We start from the raw sequence: 21,586 nt of genomic DNA, 5'->3' as shown, positions 1-21,586 counted from the left end.
CCGCCCCCCCCCCCCCCGCCCCCCCCCCCCCCCCCCCCACACACTCACCACTCCAGAGAAAATTAACCTGAAATAAACACTGTTCACTTATGGTTTGTATTCTAACTTAGATTTATATTCTCACGTTTACGTTCAAATAACATACACACAAATATTCAAAAATCTATCGACGCCTTACGTATAAATCCGCAAATGACGTAAGCAATCGGGAATTCCCGTTACTCACTACCACGGCTGTAATGGAGATCTACCGTTTTTGTGTGTTCCTAGTAATAAAAACATCTACTTTTGCCTAAGTTGAAATTTCATTATGAGTAAGTATTTTCACCGTGTTCATTTGGTGAGTTACAATATGTAACAAATGATTTTTACCCTGTATAACAAATAACACAGGAATAGACTTTAAATTAAAATAATTAGGCATAATTCTAAAAGAAACGTTTGTTTGGAATGTTGTAATTCCATCAATAAACCTTTCGTTTTTTATATGAAAACATTTAATTACGAGAAGCATTAAAATATGACAATAATTAGACTTTAATTTGAATCGATGAAACAAAATAAATCTTTTAAATGTGCTTGCAAGTCTATCAAGGAAACAATAGTACTGAAGGAAGATAATTTAGCTGAACAAAGTAGGCCTAATTGTAAAGAAATTGTTTGATTATACGTATGCTTCACTTTATTTATGATAGATCTAGGTATTTTAAGTATTTTGCTGTGTTTATGTGTTGATTGCCCAACTGGTCTAAGTTGGTCTAAAAATAGCACAAGAGTGACACGTAATCGAAAAGTATCATATCATAGAATTCTGTTTTAAAAATAGCAGAGGCGTAGCGATGGGGGAGTGGGGGGGGGGGGGGAGGGCAGGGGGGTACATATGTCCCCGGGCGCCGACCTTAGGGGTGCGCCAAAATAGGTTGTAAAAACAAATTAAAATGTCATTTTAGCTGCATTATAAACAGTTTGAGGGGGGGGGGGGTGCACATCAAAAGTTTGAGGGGGGGGTGCAAATCGAAAGTTTGAGGGGGGGGGGGGTGCAAATTGAAAATTTGCTCCCGATGGGGGTCGCCAAATTGAAGGTTTGTCCGCGGGCGTCTGGAAGAGTCGTTGCGCCTCTGAAAAATAGTGTTCAATCGTAATCGTTATAAATCGCAAGGCTCGAAAACTACAATAGACGTTTTTTTTTAATTTCTCGACTGTCGTGATTTAATTTAGGTTTTGTAGTTGTAAAAATGTTGGCGAAGTGGTCTTATTTCACTATCAATGTTTCTTTGAGCCTTTTTTTCCAGGGGGTGGGGAGCGGACACTGGCAAAAGTATTAGTTATACTGTAGACTTTCTTCGGGAGGAGGGGGGGGGGGGTAAAAATGATAGGTGCCAAATACCCAAATCATTACTTTTAAAAAAATCCCCAAAAGGCAAATTAAAAAAAATAATTAAATAAACAGTAGCCCAATATGATCACATTTTACCAGCTTATACGAAAACCAGTCTAGACAAAGTTAACTCTCTTATCTTTTGTTTTAGATTTTAGAGAATAAACACTTCTTTTTTTTTTTGGTCTAATACTTGGCTACTTTTTTCGCTATTGTTTGATACAGAAGCCAAACCCTCAATTTGATATGTCTATTTCGGAAGCAGTTGACTATGGTAAGTATACACTGGCTTATTAATTAGTATTGGTTAGATGTTCCTGTAATTAGGGTGACAGTGGCGTAGCCAGGAAGTGGTCATGGGAGGGGTTCAAACATTTTTCCTTATGTATAAAATCATATATATATATATATATATATATATATATATATATATATATATATATATATATATATATATATATATATATATATATATAATTATATATATATATATATAGAGAGAGAGAGGATATATATATAGGATATATATATATATATATATATATATATATATATATATATATATATATATATATATATATAGGGGTAGGGGTCCATGGGAGGGGTTATAACCCCCCTAACACCCCCCCCCCCCCCCCCCCCCCCTGACTACGCCGCTGTAATGTGATATGTTCAAAAAGCCCACTGCAAGAATATCGAGATATTCCTTGATCTCAAAACACATTGTTAAAGAAATAGAGACAAGGCAGATAAAATGCCTACGGTGGTGGGGACGCTAACAAAGCATTATGCTGCAGACTGTCTTCCAAGACTCAGAGATCACTAAAACAAATATTCTTACGAGTTAGATTCTATCGTTACATTTAAGTATAATAAAGGTTTAGGATACTCTTAAAACCTATACAGTTTTTTGAATAAGATCCATACAAAAAGACATTTTGATTTTTTTCCTCATGTTTATATTGTTAAGTTGTGCAAATCTGACAATATCTAGATTGTACTGCGCCAGAGAATATGTACAGTACGTGCTAAATGAATTATTATTTTTTCTTATTAACAGGGTTCCACATACATATGTGTATCATACATATATGCATCATATCTTTTCATATGGATGACATCGCTGGCACAATGCAAAGGTTGGACCTTATTTTGAATACCTATTTTAAACACATATGTTCATGTCAACAGAACGTCCCTGGTCTGTTTTGTGCCTCACTCACGATAGGTAAAATCAGAGGCGTAGCGACCCTTCACGGTACAAATTTTCAATTTGGCTCCCCCCCCCCCGGAGACAAACATTCAATTTGCGCCCCCCCCCCCATATATTTTTTATATTTATAATGCAAAACTGCAGCTAAAATGAGCTTTTAATTTTTTTCCAACCCACTTTGCGCCCCTTGGGGTCGGCGCCCGGGGATTTATGTACCCCGCCCCTCTCCACGCTACGCCTCTGGACCGTAAAATACACCTCACTCCCCTCAAAATGTCAGTAATAGTTGTTTCTAAAAACATTTTCGTTTAAAAATATATTTTCTGAGCTCGGTCATCTTTGAATATATTTAATAATTCCAATTTACAAACACAGTGTTTTTTTTTAAAAAAAAAAAAAACGTGAAATAACTGCTGAAATTTTCAAGTTTCTAACATTACTTTGAAAAATGCAACCTTTAAAAAATGCAACCTTAAGTTGTCATAAAATTACTCCCCCCCCCCTCTTTCTTCTATGGGTGTGTGACGTAATTGATGGACGACCATACATAAATGCTATTGTTTGATGTAATATTCTGACTTGTTACAGGAACGTTCAAAAAGTTTTTGAACAGAGACAACTGGAACTACGAGTTAAGCTTTACGGATAATATCCCGGAAGGCGAACAGAATCTTTGGTGGGTGAGAGACAGTTATAATTATAAAGACACCTTCGCTGACTGTAACATCGAGTCTCTGTACTGCTTAAACGCCCAAGAGGACAAGACGTGGCTCAGGGCTTGGGTTGAAAAATTGAGCAACAGGAAGCTGCGGTTCACTTTACTTTTGATTAACGTGACTAGACCCATGTTCGAAACCGTGAGGGGTAGCTGGAGACTGATCACGCACAAAGCCAATCCCAAACAACGTGTCTACTTCTCTCAGGAGATTCAAGTGAATGGTAGGTTAGCTATCTGATTGAGTTAGTAGTTTGCTTGCAAGATAGTAAAGTGTGGGGCAAGGGAAGTAGAGTTCAACTGTAGATCTCTCCCACTAGTCCATCCCCCATGGCTTGAGAGCTAGGAAAAACACGTTTTCTCATGTCTGATTTTAAAAAATAGTTGTATGTATTTTATGTATGCACTATGTATGTATATATCTTTATGCATACAGATATCGTAATTGTAATAGGCCCTCGCTTTAGGAATAGCTTATTACAAATTGCCTCTTTCAAATATTCAGTGTGCAGCACCACTTTATTTGTATATATATGTTGTACAATGGATCAACCTCCCTCCCCATACAGCTTATTGCCACATAAATAAATAAATAAATAAATAAATAACTAAATACATACATATATATATATATATATATATATATATATATATATATATATATATATATATATATATATATATATATATATATATGTATATATGTATATAATATAGAGCCAGTTGATCCAACTTGTAGTCTGAACTGGGCAATCGATGGACTGAACATTACCTGTACTTATCCAAGATTAATACATTCACTAAAGGTACTTTTTTTTCTAGCTTTGAATCAGTTTGAATTATCGTAGACTTTGGTAGTTTCTAAATTAATCGAGTTTAATAGAAAACGAAGAACAAATGTATTTATTTTTTACAAAAAAAACTATATATATATATATATATGTATATATATATAAATATATAATATACATTTACAATTGAAGAATAAATTATCTGGCATATTTTATTTCTTGTACAAATTTTTTTTGTCAGATGTCTGTGTGTTTTGGACCATCTAGCAGCAAATATTTGTTCCTAAATCACACCCGTCATGGTAATCTTTGTCACTTACTGGTCCCCAAAAAAGATTTACCTTTCGGAAGCAACAGCCTTGTGATCTACTTGTTCATACGCCTGAGGAACTCAAGCGCCACGCTGAGTTATGAAATAGAACATTCTTTTGTTTTAGGTATGGTTCATTTTTAGTGTAGGTTCAGATTTCTAACACAGAGAGTTTTCAAACGGAGCTTCACAATTATATATCTAATCATCAGCTTTTAATTTTTGTGCCTACGACAAAAAGCGCCGCCACAGAAAGCTCACTCCACTTTTGTCGGTGTTAGACAATTTTCCGGTGATCTGCTGGTGACGGTTGTTACTTTCTAGCACTCGCTAAGGACATTACTTTTGAAAAGTCTGCATTTGGCCTTGGAAGAGATTTTCTCAGATATAAATATTGGGTTTTTATTAAGTTGATAGTTTTTTTTTAAAAACTTCAGCTTAGTGATGCCGAAAGGTAACATTTACGACAAGTATTTTGATGGAGAAAAAAGATTTATCGGCCTGATAATTAAGCATGCATTGCGAACTAAACTTCGCTATATACTGATAGTAATTCCAATTTTACTATAATGCTCAGTGGCGTAGGCAGGGGGGGGGGGTTAGGGGGGGTTATAACCCCCCCCATGTACCCCCAATATGACTACCTTTTCACGTTAAGCTACAGCTATTGACTTGTGTCGATATTATTTAGGGCTTAAACACTAAACACTTAACCTGGCAGCCTCTAGAACAACAATGTATATCATTGTGATGAGAATTGCCTGTAGAATTTAGTTATGAATTTTATTATCGTGCTAAAGTTAAGTATAATAATCTGGAACGCAGTAGGCCAAGGGAAAGTTGGCCAAGGTTAGATCAGTTAAGGAGTGTCGAATGGGGAGGGGTGGGCTACGTGGGTAGGCCTTTGTTGTCTAATATGATTGTAGTGCAACCGGAAAGCGCCTAGAAATTTAAAAAAAAAAAAAAAAAAGGAATTGATTATTATTCGCATTGAGGTTCTATAATGTGTATGTTTTTACTACTTCAAAACATTTGAAATTCATTTCACTAATGGCGGATGAAACAGGGAAACTGAAAACTATTTAATTTTTAAAAAGATAAGTAAACTGAAAATGATAAAGATGGCAGAGGACACAAGGTTATCAGTTAAAGGGTGTGACAGGGGGGGGGGGGGTGAGGGGGGTTTGAATATGGGTACGTTTCAATTACTACCGGATGCACATCTGGCAGGAAAGCGTGGGCTGGACCCACAATTGTTGACACAAAACTTAGTGTTGGTAGATATAAAAACTGCGTAGGTGGTTAAATATAGATGTAGAGCCAGGAACCTACAGTAGTCATTTTTAGACGGTCAGAAAAGAAAGACCAATAATTATTTATTTTCTTATTCGCATAGTCGTGTTTTAATGTGTATCTTTTTGATAATTAAAGCAATTTAAATTCATTTTAATGATGTCGGATGGAAAAAGGAAATTTAAAACTACTTTATTAACTGATTTCTTTACAAAGAAAAATAAAACTGAAAATGATAAAAATGAAGATGGTACTATTGACTCTCAAACTACATTACATCAAGAAATTTCCATAAATTAAGCACCTTTGACTGTTTCTTATGCAAATGATATCGGCAATTTTATCAAAGGAGTTATTACAGATGATACACGGTTGTGTTTATTAGAAAACATCTGGCGTCCCGAAGAACTTTTTAAATTTCCAGCAAGCGGACAAAGAAATTTAAAGTTTCAATATTCGTGGCTACTTAGGTGGAACTGGTTGACTTATTCCAAATTACTTGATGGCGCATTTTGCAAATATTGTGTTTTGTTTAGTTTGAATTATGGTGGTGTAGGTAGTCAGCCTTTAGGTAAGTTATCACAAATTCCATTTTCAAACTGGAAAAAGGCAACAGACAAGTTTAATGAGCACCAGCAATGTGAATATCATAAAAGAGCAATTTTACTTTCCCAAAATCGTAAATCGGTTATGGAGAAAAAAATAGAACCTATTAACATCGCCTTGAACTCATCAGTAAGTCAACAAATTCTAGAAAATCGTTTAAGGTTAGCGCCCATAATAGAAACTATAATTTTTTGCGGCCGACAAGGTCTTGCACTTAGGGGGCACAGGGATTTCGGAAATTTTCAGTTGGAGGATCCTGACGAAAATGATGGAAATTTTCGAGCTCTTTTAAGATACAAAGCCATGGGTGGAGACGAAACACTTAAACATCATCTAGAAAATTCTTCAAAAAATGCAAGATACTTAAGTCCCACCATTCAGAATGAAGTGATAAATGTGTGCAATAAATTAATTGTTCAAAAGATTGTTGCGAAAATTACTTCTGTTAAATTGTTTTCTGTCTTAGCCGATGAAACTAGTGATATAGCTGGTATGGAGCAATTTTCGTTGTGTGTTCGCTACTATGATAACGACATAAAGAAAATAAGGGAGGATTTCCTACAGTTTGTAGGTGTAACTGATCTAACAGGCAAAGGACTTGCAAATGTTTTAATGGACACTCTAGCAAATTTACACATAGACGGTAATTTTATGATAGGTCAAGGATATGATGGAGCCGCTGCAATGAGTGGTCGACTTCATGGGACGCAACAATATGTTGCTGAGAAATTTGATTTGGCTATTTACGTGCATTGCGCATCTCACAGTCTAAACCTAGCACTTTCTGATGCCTGCGAACTACCAGCTGTGAGAAACTGTATGGGAATTCTTAATAGTACATACAACTTTTTTAACACACCAAAACGACAATCTTTGCTTGCAAATTCAATAGAGAAATTAACACCTAAAGCATCAGCATCTCGACTTAAACGATTGTGCGCAACCAGATGGATTGAGCGTCATGAGTCTGTCAACGTTTTTATACAGCTTCAAAAAGCAACTGTTGATGCACTGGAAATTATGTCATCCTGGCACGATACAACAACTTCTTCAACAGCGGTTCAACTTTTAGGAGCAATTAGGAGTCTTGAGTTTCAAGTTTCTCTTAGAGTTATCTCAAAAATCTTTGCAATAACACTTCCTGTCAGCAGAATACTCCAAACAGAAAACTTTGATCTATCTGCGGCTCTAAAATTTACAGAAGATTCAAGTAGCCTACTAGTGAATATGCGGAAGGATGCTGAATCAGAATTTACTACCGTATTTAATGAAGTCAAAGACATTTGTGAGGACTTCGACATAGATATACTTATTCCACGTCGAGCTGGAAAACAAATTCAACGCTGCAATGTTATGGCAAATACGCCTGAAGAGTATTACAGAATAGCTGTATTTATTCCTTTCCTTGATTCGGTTATATGTCAAATAGGAGACAGATTGCTAAAACATAAATCTGTTTTGAGAGGTTTTATGTGTCTTTTACCCAATGACTCGGGTTTTACCAAAGAACAGGAAAAGAATGCCATAATACTTATGCAAAAATATGAAAGTTTGATTAACAGCAGTGTCATCGATGAAAGCATTGGAGAACTGAAACTGTGGTGGCGCCACATTATTACAAGTGGAAATGTACCGCAAAACGCTCATCAAGCTTTTTTAATGTGTGACGTAAAAATATTTCCAACAGTACACAAACTACTGCAAATATTTGTAACATTGCCTGTAACAACTGCCGTTAGCGAACGCTCTTTTTCCACTCTCAGACGGCTAAAAACGTACTTGCGAAATACTACTTGCGAGGATAGACTAAATGGATTGGCATTATTAAATATTCACCGACAAATTGAAATTTTAGCGGATGAGGTTCTTGATGAATTAGCCAAGAGTCCAAGAAGACTTGAACTACGATTATAGGTAAGTAATGTTATAAGTACTTTTATCTGTTTGCTGTGTTCTAGTACTGTTATTGCGTCTATATATATATATATAAAATGCTGGAAAAAAATTGGAACCCCCCCCATGAGACGATCCTGGCTACGCCACTGATAATGCTAATTAAGCCAATTCTACCGCAAAACATAATTTGTCTTAACTAAAAAAGTATTATTATTAAAAACTCCGAGTAATATTTTAAAACACAATACTTTACTAAAATCTTCACTTAAATTTAAACAAACAATGAAACAAACATCACCAAACCAATACAAATTCAATTTTACATCTATTATTAACATCTTACTAACCATGTGTCAAAACATGTATTATACGTAGTTTACTCAATGTACTCTAAACCTAACTGTGAACACACATATTAACTTTCTCTAGAGAACCCACAGGTCAACAAAATAGCGTGCTCAACTTCGAACAACACACCTGGTCGTATTGTATGCACGTGCGCTAGAACAGACTCCAGTGACGTCACAAGCGAGTTCACCTGGCGAGTCAACAACCTGATACAACACAGCCAGCCCGGATTGGACATAAGTCAGGGAAGTCATAACTCCGTCTTCACGCTGGACTTATCGCTTTCATTCGGCCTACAAGGTACACTCGCTTCAGAGGAGGTTCTTTACGGCATCTCTTCGGGGAGGGGGGAGGGCGCAACCAAAGAAAAAGAAAAGAAATATTTAGAGAATATATACTTAAACAGGTGTCCGACACCTTCCACCCCCACTGGAAATTTAAGAGCACCCCTCTCAAAATTTTCAAGCCCCCCCCCCTTCTTGGAGAAAACTGTAAGAAAAAATATCATAATCTGATTGTTTCAAACGAATTTAAAAACGATTTTGTTTCCCTTCATGGGTCCCAACGTCTAGACATGTATTAAATCCGTCACACCCCCCCCCCCTTCCCGAAAAAGTATACCCCCCGAACGAAATGGAAGTTATGTAGAAAATATATACTTTTAACAGTGTCCGACCCCTCCCCCCTCCGCCCCCGGAAATGTTAAGTGCCTCCCGGAAAAAAAGTCTGGAAGAAACACTGCGTGTATACCAGTGGTATGCACAACACAATACTGTGTTGTGTATTTACCTCATATTGACCTTTAAATTTGGAATTGGTAAAACGATTTTGAGTTAGTTCTTTTCGTTGACTTTGGCGTATGTCATTAAGATGATCATCATTTTACAAACCTTTGACGTACACGACTAAAAATCGGGTACCCATTAGAGCTGGGTTATCTCATGGTCTCTCGATGGACTTAATCACCGGAACCAAAATTCAAAAACATGCTTTTTAAAATAAACCGGGAGTGATCTCCCCTAAACTTTCTCGAATATTCTTATATAAAACAACAGAGAATGGGAACTCGGGATATAGTTATGATTTTTAATCCATTTTAAATACTTAAACTTTTTAAAATAGAATAGAATCTCATAGAAAAAAGAATTGCGCACCAAGCGAACGCAAATAAAGATGTTCATAATAGTGCGCAATATTATTAGTACTCAATAAATTTACATGCGTTTTTTTGATAAATCGAAAGTAGCGTAAATTAGTAGTTCAGGTCAATGGAAATTACTCAAAATTCGACATATGGTAGAGAATTAGATCTTTTACTTACATGTGAAATTTCATTTATCTATCTGAAATAGTACTCAAGTTATAGGCTTTAAAAAAATTCAAAGTAGAAAAAGTACCACTTCCAGTTATCGGAAATCGCTCAATCTACGATTTTGATAAAATACTAATATATGAAATTTCATCAACCTAGCTGTAACGGTACTCACGTTATCGTGTTTACACACAGAGACAGACAGACAGACAGACAGACAGACACACAGACATATGGGCAAGATTGCAAAATTATGTTTTTCCGTATCAGTGAGGTGTTAAACGTCGAGATTTGAAAAAATCGATTTTTTTTTGCACGATTACAAGACTTTCTCTATACTTCGTATATACAAGAAAGTGAAAATTGTCCAAATTATAAGGCATGCTTTATTTTTTCCCCCCAGAAATATCTTGTCAGGTTAGTAACGTCTTTGGTTGGAAAAGTGGAGTCGAGGTGTATACACTTGACGAGAAAGGTACGTACGTTTTAAATTTGAGAGCAGTAAGTTTACTAAGGATAAGCGGTTTTAATAGGGTGGACCAAGTAAAGTTTCACGTTAAGCTGCAAGGACTATTCCAGAAATAAAAGCAACATTTGAAGACTGCTCGGTCCATAGCGCATTTAGGTGTCAGATATCATTTCTTGTTTCTAAACCGGTTTATCTCTTTCACTACGCCACTCTATTGGGTTCCTTAATTATTAGTTCGTAGATTAAGAATTAAGCACTTTTAATCTCCCGTAACACACACTCTCACACAAACACAAACACACACACACACACACACACACACATATATATATAATATATATATATATATATATATATATATATATATATATATATATATATATATATATATATATATATTACACACATATGTGTGTGTATTGATATGGACAGGATATATATATATATATATATATATATATATATATATATATATATATATATATATATATATATATATATATATATAAAATTTGCTTATACCATTGTGTTTCATACATTAAACAACCATTTTTATCATTATTCTTATTGAAATTCTACTTTTTTATCAGTACTATTAGCTACCACAATAAGAGAGTTGGAGCCAATGAGTGAAAATAATATCACATCGGAACATCTGACGGCCAGAGAACGCAAAGCAGCAAGCAAATGGCGTAGAACCGTCTTTGGTGTTTCGCTATGCGCTGTAGTCGTTTTGTTCTTTGTCATTGTGGTGGTTTTCTCTTGCAACAAAGTCACCACATATAAATGTGTGTCAAAATCGTTCTGCCGGAGGGGAGTCAACACTAGCTAGTTTTTTTTTTCACATGGAGTGCTACGTTGCTACCTTGAACCTCACATTTTTATTTACTCTTTCTTAGACATTTTTATAATCTTGTACATCTTATATTGTTTTATGTATACATAATATAGTAACCCTTGCTTTTCATTAGGGTTTTTAAACATGTTATTGTATATTATTTTTTAATTAGGATACGCTTAAGTTTTCTCAGCCATATATTATATATCTACATAACGAATCTCTTAATTGATTTTTACTATAGTTTAATACAGGTGTAAATAAAATACAATCGCTTAAAGACTTAAAAATGTAGATAAGACTATAACTTAGATCATAAACGAGGTACATTGTATCGAATGTATATACGACATGGGCATTACTTAAGAGCTTACACCAATGCTTAGCTTACTCAATTAAAGTTGTAGACTTCCGGTTTACGAGTATTTAAACCGATAACGAGGGAATCTCAACTTTTTATTTTCACCCTGCGCTGTGTCTTGTTGGCTCCTTGTGTCGGAGGTAGTTGTATATTCTTTTATTTGGATCTGTGTGTTTCAGTGGCGTCGCTAGGTCATGTGTCACGCAGTACCTCCCGGTGTCACCCCCGTTTTCTGTTTTTCACTGTAAATTTTGCAGTTGTTTTCACACCCTCTCCCGGTAAAAGCCTTAAAGTGTTTAAATTTAATACTCATGATGTTTATGTTTAGTCGTATGTTAATACAGCTGGGTGTAACCTTGATTTCTCTATGGTTTGCTTGTTTGTGTCAAAGGGTCAAGCACAGGCGTAGCGAACCCTCCCGACGCCCGAGGAAAAACTTTCAATTTGGCGCCCCCATATATTTTTTTATATTTATAATTTTAAAAAGCAGCTAAAATGAGCCCCCCCCCCTCCGTCGCTACGCCTCTGGTGTCATGCCCTCCTCACTTGTCGGAATCATAAATTTGTACTTAACAAACTGTAATTAATCATTCAGTGAAATGGCAAAAAATATTTTTTTCTAAATATCTTGCATTTTTTGTCTTGTTGTCCCCCCCCCTACACCAAAATGGTGTCACCTGGTGCGGTCCGCACCCCCCACCTCCACCTCGCGACGCATCTGGTATGTTTTGCGTTGTTTAAGTTGTGTAAGTGACTGTCGATATTTCTCGTTTATTTTCTTTCGACCAAAACGAGGTTGTAGATATCGGCAGGTCAGATACACATGTGGTGTGTGTTGATATGTGATTTAAAATTGAGGTGTGATTAGTTTTTATGTAAGTTTCTGAATCCGTGGTGCTGTCTTTAGGGTATTTTTCCTACATTTTGCAAAATGTATTATTATTATTTTTATGCTTTGTTCAATTTTTTTGTGGGTTTCCCCACTCTGTTTTGTTAGTTTAGCTTACTAGTTTGGTTTTAGTGATGCTGGGTTAAGTCTTAGATTTGTTTTCAATCCCAGAGTTTTAGTGTCTTTAAAATTAGTGTGTTATTAGATTTATTCAGTCTAAATATTTATTGGTCTCCCTTCGTTGAGGAATGTGTTTGTTTATTTATGCCTTATGTTTAGTTTGTTAATAATGTATTCCAATTGTGCTGTACGTTTAATTACTGGTTCTATTTTTTTTTGTACATTAAAATTTACGTTTAGTTGATTATCTTTTTTTGTGTGTGTTAGACTAAGGTTAGGAGTAACCAGTCTGGGTTTAGCCAGACTTGCACTGAGGACCCAATAGTTAATTCTAAGCGTATGGATTGGATTATGATATATATATATATATATATATATATATATATATATATATATATATATATATATATATTAGATTATATATATATATATATATATATATATATATATATATATATATATATTAGATTAGATTATATATATATATTAGATTATATATATATATATTAGATTATATATATATATATATATATATATATATATATATATATATATATATATATATATATATATATATATATATATATATATAATATCTTTATCTCTGCCCGTCACATAATGAGAGTATTTGTCTTATAATTTGGACAACTGTCCAAGTAACATATGGAACGGGTTTTTGTTGAACTGATTTTTAAAAATTGAATCATATATAAAACACATTTATTTGCTATTTTTTTAGCTGTTTGAAAGAATCGCTGGCGTAAAGTAAAAATTATATGTATAAATGTAATAGATTTTATTTGCGAATTTTGTAATTTACTCACCATAAAAATCTAAAAAATCAGATGAATATGGATTCCTGATATTTAATTCATTCCGCATTAATGTAATATCCGAACAAATAATGACTGCCAAGGTTGGTATTATACTTTTGTTGATTTAGCCCAGTTTTGCCATTTTAGGATAAGTACTGTAGTTTAATTGTCCTGCACAGACTGACGGACGGACAGACATAAAAACAGACGAAACAAGTAGGCAGACAGTCAAGACAAACAGATGAAAAAAAAACGGGAATTTTTTTTCATGAAATCACCATTTAAATGTCTGTTGTTAAATGTTATGGGAAATTCCGAAAGGAACTTTTTTATTTTGGGTTTTCCCGCAATCATAAAAGGAAATTTTCCGATTGACAAGATTGCAATGGATGATGATAGCGATGAAGTGAATTACGGTAATGGACAATAAATTTAACATGTTTAAATAGTGATCTTTCTTACTAAAATATCATTTTATTTAGTATGACGGTATGATAGTTATTTTACAGTGTTTTATGATAGTTAACACTATTTTCAAAGAAGTGTTTGATAAATCTAATCGCGTTTGTGAAAATTACTGAATAAAATAAGCAACATCTTTTAAAATTGCCTAGCGAGTTATCTTTACATAATTATATACAATTATATACAATTATATACAAGTAGATACAATTAGATATAACACAAAAAAACACACACAATGTACTAAACGTGTGTCTAAGTGTTAAATTCACATATTTTTAACCCTGTGTCATATCTCAGAGGCTGAGTGTTCAGCTGTTGAAATCAAGTTGATCCGTCTACCTAACGGCTCGAAGAGGTTAAATGTTGAAGTTGGTGTAAGGAGAACTATCAGGGAGGTGAGACCTACATTACTCTATGTCGTGTGGGTGAGACCTACATTACTCTATGTCGTGTGGGTGAGACCTACATTACTCTATGTCGTTTCGGTGAGACCTACATTACTCTATGTCGTGTCGGTGAGACCTACATTACTCTATGTCGTGTCGGTGAGACCTACATTACTCTATGTCGTGTCGGTGAGACCTACATTACTCTATGTCGTGTGGGTGAGACCTATATTACTTTATGTCGTGTGGGTGAGACCTACATTACTCTATGTCGTGTGGGTGAGACCTACATTACTCTATGTCGTGTGGGTGAGACCTACATTACTCTATGTCGTGTGGGTGAGACCTACATTACTCTATGTCGTGTGGGTGAGACCTACATTACTCTATGTCGTGTCGGTGAGACCTACATTACTCTATGTCGTGTCGGTGAGACCTACATTACTCTATGTCGTGTGGGTGAGACCTACATTACTCTATGTCGTGTGGGTGAGACCTACATTACTCTATGTCGTGTGGGTGAGACCTACATTACTCTATGTCGTGTGGGTGAGACCTACATTACTCGATGAGACCTACCCACTTATAAGACGTGGTTTCTGTGTTGTGTGTGTATGTATGTGTGTATTTTTACGACACAGAATTAGGTGTGTTGACTGACGAATGCCGCGTTGTCGAAAGAGTAAGAATATAGGAATGTATTATATAGTGAAATGCAAGTCAATGATAAACAAGCTGTTTTATTGGAAATATGGCACGGCGTGGCATAAGCGGTACAGCGCTAAGCTGCTAACTCGAAAGTCTCGAGTTCGAATCCAGGTCCAAATCAATAGAACGTCCCAGAGTCCTCCCAGCTCTGATGGGTACCTAACTCACGTTAGTGAAAAAAAGGCTCATGGGCAAAGTGCTGACCACACTATCCCTTCATATGCTGAAGTCCAGAAACATATGATCTCTATTTCATCTACCCAATGGATCTAAAGAGGATTTTTTCTTTACTTTACTATTGGAATTAGCTATGTATGTTAGTTTTTGCTAGTAAACATGTTCTGATTTTGCATTTTTCAAATGTGTAACAGAGGTTTTATGTAATGTTTTGTACTGAATAGCCACCTTCCGTTTCACCTAAATCAGCATATCACGTTTGTACCTACATGTTAAATTACACGTTTATCTCAGATAAAAATCCAGTATTTACGAGATTTCGGGATCAGCGAGGACGAGCACAAACTCTATGGTGTCCTGTTACGTGCCCACGGCAGCACCCAGATCCTGGAAGAGGACAACCTTGTTGCGTTCTACTTGACTGAACTTGCTGATGATACGGAGTTTGAGATTTTTCAAATTTAAGCTTTAAGATAAAATTTCATTTTCTATGTGTAATGTAATAACATAGAAAAGTTGGAAATTCGTGACAATGTAAACATTGCTAACCGATTTCATGTTTTAAATTGTGTAGTCGTGTTGTTAATTTCTTACACTTAATTTATCAGAAGATTAATAGACTAATACATTATCGTTTTGATTTTGGGATTAATTAATTAATGAAAGTGTATTTTATACTCAATTAGAAATTGACAGTGGAATGTTTTTAAAGCTACTGTTAAATGTAAACGATTGTAAACCGTTTTTAATTATTTTTTTTAATGTTATCTAAGCTTACATTGCAGTAAGTAGTATTGATTTTAACCACATTACTGGATAAGCACAGTTTTACAACATTCATGTGTAATAATATACAACACCAAACAAAACATCTACAAGCAACCATATCAAACAGCTTGTTAGTTCAGTGATTCTAAAACAATTCGCATTTTTAAAAAAATATTTATCTTTAAATGCGGACATTAATACATTGTGTACAATGAAATAAAATAAATTTAAAAATATAGTTCATGTAAAAAATAGCTTTAATGCTTACTTTGAAATATTTAATCAATTAAAATATACCATCCGTTTAATTATAGCTACATGTACAAGTTATCAAAGTTTTGAATTGTCATCACAACACATTGATAGGCCGGTCTATAAATAGACTTATAAATAAACCTTAAGGTTTCTATTTTTAACTTAGTGTATTAATGCTCCTGTTGTATTTTTGACATTATTTATCAAGACCCATTTTAATTCGCATCTGTTCTTGAAGTTAGGATTTTATTTACCTTTAACAATCTTTTGCCTGTAGTGGTATCTTTTGCATTAGGCTGAACATAGTCTTTTTAAGTCGTTTTTTTTAAAATAATTTTAAATAAAATTGTGTGATCGAAATACATTATTATAGTGTTAATCTATTTATTTGGTTTTTTTTTTTGTTTAGTATATGAAATTCTTTTTCATACATGTGTTTTGTAAATTAGTGTATACCACTAAAAGTAGATGTTTAAGTGGATATTTGTGTGAGTAATGACCGGTTAGTATGTTTAAAATGGATATTCAAATAGATAATTTACAGTGAGGAACTTCATTTATGGATATAGATGTGGATATCGGTCAGTGAGCTGTTCTATTTGTGATGTAGGCCCTACTTGGATAATGGACAGTTTCTATTTTGTTTAAGTATTCGTTCACACTGATAAGTCTGTGGGCAAAAATATTACATTGATATACCCAAATATTTGAACTGCTTTTGTTCAAAACTGCATTAAACAAATGTAAGTATTCATTTTTTAGAAAATAAACATCTTCCTGCTTTTAATAACCAAATTTAGATATATTTTCTGATTTGTTACTGTTCATAAAATGTTATTTCCATTATATTCAAGCAATAGGTCGCGTGGCTATCTTAATTTTGAAAAAAATATATACTACGATGTTTTTTTTTTTACAAAACGATTTCTGAATGAGAGTAGTAAGATGTCGCAAAAAGTTTTCATATAAATCGACAATACTGAAAGATGGACATTATCAATGTCGTAAAGGGGCGTGGTAGAGCGCTCGACTGCTAGCCCAAAGGTGTTAGGTATGGATGTCGGTCTAGACTTGTGATTAACTGACGTCCCTGGCGGCTGGGATTAGTGGTGACCACACTATCTCTTCATATGACGAGGTTATAGAAACAGGTCAACTGATCATGGTCCGCCATGGAATATATAAATCAATACAGGATTGCTTTAATATTACTAATAAAGGATTGGGGTAGGGGGATCCGAACTCGAGAATTTCTGGTTAGCAGTCGTGCACTTTACCTTTCGACCACGCAGATTCCTAGTGTACGACAAATCAATTTTACCTTTCTGAATTCTAATGAATGGGTGGATAAAAAATGACAAAACAGGTAAATTAGACACACATTTTCTTGAGTTAAAAAATAAATGAGTGCTTTATTTATCAATTTTACAGCAATTTCAGATCAATTCGTAGAAAATGAATCGTACATAGAATTTTGAGTAAAATACGTTAAACCTTTCTGTGTAAAATTATTGGCAATATTTCCAGCAGACATCCAGTTTCACGTTATATTTCATCGGCGCCGTTTCCTCCTCTCTCTGCGGTTTTCAGACAAATGACGAACTGTGAAATGAAAATTACGTTTAATATTAAATACATTCATTTATAAAAATGTATATTACAAAAACCGTTCTTATTACATTTGGTAGATTAATAAGAAACAAGAGTAAAGTATTTATAATAGGTAATTATAGAAACGCAGATGTAATAAATACCATTTACAGTTAAAGCTATAACTAAGCAACACCTATGGTATCGATTACTTTGAAAATGCAATAATAACTATGCTTTTTTGTCGGCTTGTTGCTAGCTAAAGATTTAAACTAGAAAATCCATATTCGTGTTTTAAAAATGTAACTTTGCGTTTATTATACCGCGTTTACACTTGCGACATGTATACTATACATGTCTAGAAAAAAAAACTTCGCAATAAGTGAGTAGGCTCCCCTATTATCTTAAGCCATATAGCGAAGTTTTTTTTATAGACATGTATGGTACACATGTCGCAAGTGTAAACGCGGTATTATAAACGTTCGCCGTGCAAAGCCATAGGCCTATTTGAGATGTTTCACATGGGAATTCCCGCTGTCATTGCGTGGACTGAGCTATTCTTGCTGTTCGATATCGAAGTAGGTAACTCGTTTCTGGTTTATTTTCATTCCTACTAACCACTATCGTAATGTGCATTGAACAGGTACGTTTTATAATTTTTAAATTATGAAATCAGATGATGTCTTTAAAAAGTTGTCAAATATTTTTTAGTAATTCAAATGAAAAGATCTAGATTTTTGTATCGCATTATTATTTTAGATTTTTTTTTAAATAGCAGTTATGTTAGCCCCACCACAAAGTTTGTAACATAATACGATTGGTGATGAAATGAGGAAAATGGAAACGTTATATACGCGTAAGGTCACTAGAATTTTGTCTGTGTGTTGGGGTAGGGAGGGGGGGGGGGGGTAAATGTGCATGATCCACTAATTGGTTACGAAATGGATTTAGTCTTTAAGTAATAATACCGTGAGCAATAATTTTGGATTGTATCTTGGATTAATATGGATTAATACGGATATAAATTATAAAAACTAGATTGTAATATAAATATTGAAAAGTCAGAAGCCCTCAGAAGGGCTTATTTAAGATTAATGTGTTGCTATTATGGAAATCTAATTCTAACTCTGAACCAAACCTTAAGCATGACTGACAAAACTCCTCTCCTGCTCCAGCTTGTACCCTAACTATAATTTTGATACTCTACAATTTTTCTTTGACTAGTACCCAATAAACCGACTAATAAAACATCCAATTTTTTTAGAAGCGCCCATAGCCTGATGAACTTAAGAAGTAGGCTTACACCAAATTAAAGGAAACATTAGCTTGTTATAAATTCTATTTTTACAACACCAAAACTGTATAACTTTTTGAATCTTAAAAAAAAAACAACAACAGAAATTTGAAAACAAACAGATAATCTGCACTAATTTTTAGACAGCAACCTAGTATTCTGAATATTTCATTAAATAAATAATAACCTTAGTTAACAATGTTCAAAATGGCGTATGCAGAACCGGGGTGTCTGGGTAAAACATAGATCTAAGCCCGATGTACGCATGCGCAGTAGAGAGAAAATATTAGTTTTTTTTTTCCTCCCTGTGCAGTTATTCTTGCAGTCTAGCCACGGGCCGAATGGTCGGAAGGTAGTTCGTTTGCCACACACATTTTGTGAAAATAAAATAAGTCCTTGCTGAAAAAAAAATGCAAAGGCCTATCCTCTCCGAATATTCCGTTTAATTTTAAAGCAAATACTTTTTCGACGCTCTCCAACAACAATCTAAAAATAATCTGTAATGTAAGATGTAAGGATAGGGTATTCCCGGTATTTCATGTTACTAATAATAAAAGTTTTGTATTTTTCTGTTATGTTGTTCAAGTATGGGGGGAAAGGGGGGTGGCGTGCGGCTTTAGAATGTCAATAACTAATAGTGTAGTACAAACATTAAAATCCGTCCGTTTCTTTTCATAAAACGATAATTTTATCAGAATATTAAAGAGAATAATTAATCAATCTATATGTCGTAAGAAAGGTAAGTTATATTCGTTTGTTTAAAAAAAAATTAAAATCGCTGAAAATTTTATGACACCTTTACAGAGAGATCCTTCCCGTTTACAATGGTGTGGTAACTATGATAAATAGACTCATTAGCTAGATTATATTATATCATCATCATCATCCACACCCTTTACCTAAGATCTCCAGACTCCTCTGTCCCGCGTCATCTTCTCAACCTGACTCCAAGTGTAGTCCATCTTTCTCACGTCAACAGGTGTTTCTTGGTCGACTTCGTTTGCGCTTACCTTGCGGGATCCAAATCTCAATGCCTGTCTTGTAATACTGGATCGATGTCTGCGCAGTGTGTGCCCAATCCAACACCATATTTTTATTGATTTCTTCATCAGCAGTCAGTTGTTCATATGTTTACATTGCTGATGGTGTCGTGTAAGCGGATCCTGTGTATTTGTCTGAGTAAGCTGTTCATAAAGGTCTGTACTTTATCAATGGTGGTATCTCTAGCAGCCCCCAAGTCTACGATTTTATATTGGAATTAAACAGGTGCACATTGAGAGTACAGGGGACGTAGTGGCCTAGCGGTAGAGAGCTGGACTGCTAACCCGTAAGTCTCGAGTTCCAATCCAGGTTTAAGTCAGTAGACAGTCCCTGAGGCCACCCAACTCTGATGGGTACTTAACTCAAGTTAGGGAAAGTAAAGGCGGCTGGGCATAGTGCTGACCACGCTACCCCTTCATATGCCGAGGTCACAGAAACAGGTAAACTCTACTTCACTTGCCCCACTTGGACTGTCAAGTGTGGAAGGCGAACTTTACTTTTACTTTACCTTGAGAGTATACCTTATACCTAGTAAAATAAGCAGGGGGAAGGTAACCATCTTAAAGAGGTCGTAAGCTAGTGATCGGGTTTTAAAGCCAATATTTTTGACGTATCTCATTTTTTAAAAAAAGTATAATTGTATGTTTTTATTTAAATGCACCTAAATTTAAAAAATGCATAAAAACGTTTCAATATCAAGCTTTTATGTAATAATACACTAAAAAGAAGAAAATAAATGATTTTCCTTAAAATGTATAATAATATACTACTATTTAAATAACTGTAAAGAAAAGTGTGGGTCATTTTAATATGTATTGTAATGTAATAACTTGACTAAGATTTAAGAAGCCACTCACGCTTTCTTTGCAGTAGTTTAAATAGACGTGTATTGTTAAATCTTTAAAAAAAAACCATTTATTTTCTCTTTTTGTTAAATTATTACACAAAAGCCTATTAATTAGAACATATTTTTATGCATTTTTAAAGCTTATTTTAAAAAGTTTTTTTTTTATATTTGTTTACTTTAGAAAAATAAACTAGCTGGTCAGCTATAAGCACTGCTCCAGCTATTGGCACTCATGGCCTGCTACACATCTCTAACCACCAGCCCTGAACTCCTTACCCGGGGTCTTTTCTTTAGCCTTTTACAATACAAATGAAAGAATATTCAGGAAACACCAAAGGTCAAGATGGCAAAAATAAATGCAACCCCATTGAGCGTGGTGGTGTTGACAAGCCTACTGGCTTGTCTTCTGCTAATGTTTAGAGGTTCGTGATTATTTTTTAAAGATATAATTTAATAAACACAGCTTTTAAATTAAAATTTAAAAAAAAAGTCTTCTCAATCAAATATTTTTCGCTTGTTTAAATTCATTACATTTATGCTTAGCGGTGGGACCTATTTATTATTTAAGTTTGTGGTACTTAACATTTATTTAGCCAAAAGACGAATTATTTTTTGTTTTACTTATTGTTTATTGTTCTGAAGTTGATGTTTTTCATTTGCTAGGAACACTGGCGAGTAACGTTATATTTGCCGAAGAAGGC

The 21,586-nt window shown here is 34.5% G+C and overlaps 1 protein-coding gene and 2 long non-coding RNA genes across 3 annotated transcripts; 2 read left to right on the top strand and 1 right to left on the bottom strand.

Annotated features, from left to right (window-relative positions):
* The first annotated feature begins 240 nt into the window (after positions 1–240).
* On the top strand, positions 241–3,267 carry LOC131928510 (uncharacterized). The gene is made up of 4 exons (XR_009383787.1): positions 241–314; positions 1,604–1,652; positions 2,439–2,517; positions 3,180–3,267. It is a non-coding gene; the product is annotated as an uncharacterized LOC131928510 (long non-coding RNA).
* On the top strand, positions 3,267–11,163 carry LOC131928514 (uncharacterized). Its single transcript, XM_059284580.1, has 6 exons — positions 3,267–3,530; positions 4,024–4,112; positions 4,339–4,534; positions 8,632–8,850; positions 10,266–10,337; positions 10,922–11,163. Exons 1-6 carry the CDS (start codon positions 3,437–3,439, stop codon positions 11,161–11,163), a joined length of 912 nt encoding a protein of 303 aa, XP_059140563.1. The 5' UTR covers positions 3,267–3,436.
* A 6,342-nt stretch (positions 11,164–17,505) lies between these two features.
* LOC131928517 (uncharacterized) lies at positions 17,506–19,261 on the bottom strand. Its single transcript, XR_009383789.1, has 2 exons — positions 19,185–19,261; positions 17,506–17,715 (listed from the first exon to the last, which is right to left on the bottom strand). It is a non-coding gene; the product is annotated as an uncharacterized LOC131928517 (long non-coding RNA).
* Positions 19,262–21,586: the final 2,325 nt, after the last annotated feature.

This window comes from Physella acuta, unplaced genomic scaffold (genome assembly GCF_028476545.2).
Source record: "Physella acuta isolate Inbredline_101_S28 unplaced genomic scaffold, ASM2847654v3 ptg001513l, whole genome shotgun sequence".
NCBI lineage: Eukaryota > Metazoa > Mollusca > Gastropoda > Physidae > Physella > Physella acuta.
Note: the sequence above shows the minus strand (reverse complement) of the source record. Positions and strands in the feature narration are given on the sequence as shown.

Excerpts from the sequence above, each read along its gene's own strand:
- LOC131928514 (XM_059284580.1), top strand. The coding sequence starts at position 3,437 with ATGTTCGAAACCGTGAGGGGTAGCTGGAGACTGATCACGCACAAAGCC. Across the intron at positions 8,851-10,265 it reads GCTTTCATTCGGCCTACAAG|AAATATCTTGTCAGGTTAGT; the intron begins GTACACTCGCTT and ends TTTTCCCCCCAG. Across the intron at positions 10,338-10,921 it reads GTATACACTTGACGAGAAAG|TACTATTAGCTACCACAATA; the intron begins GTACGTACGTTT and ends CTTTTTTATCAG.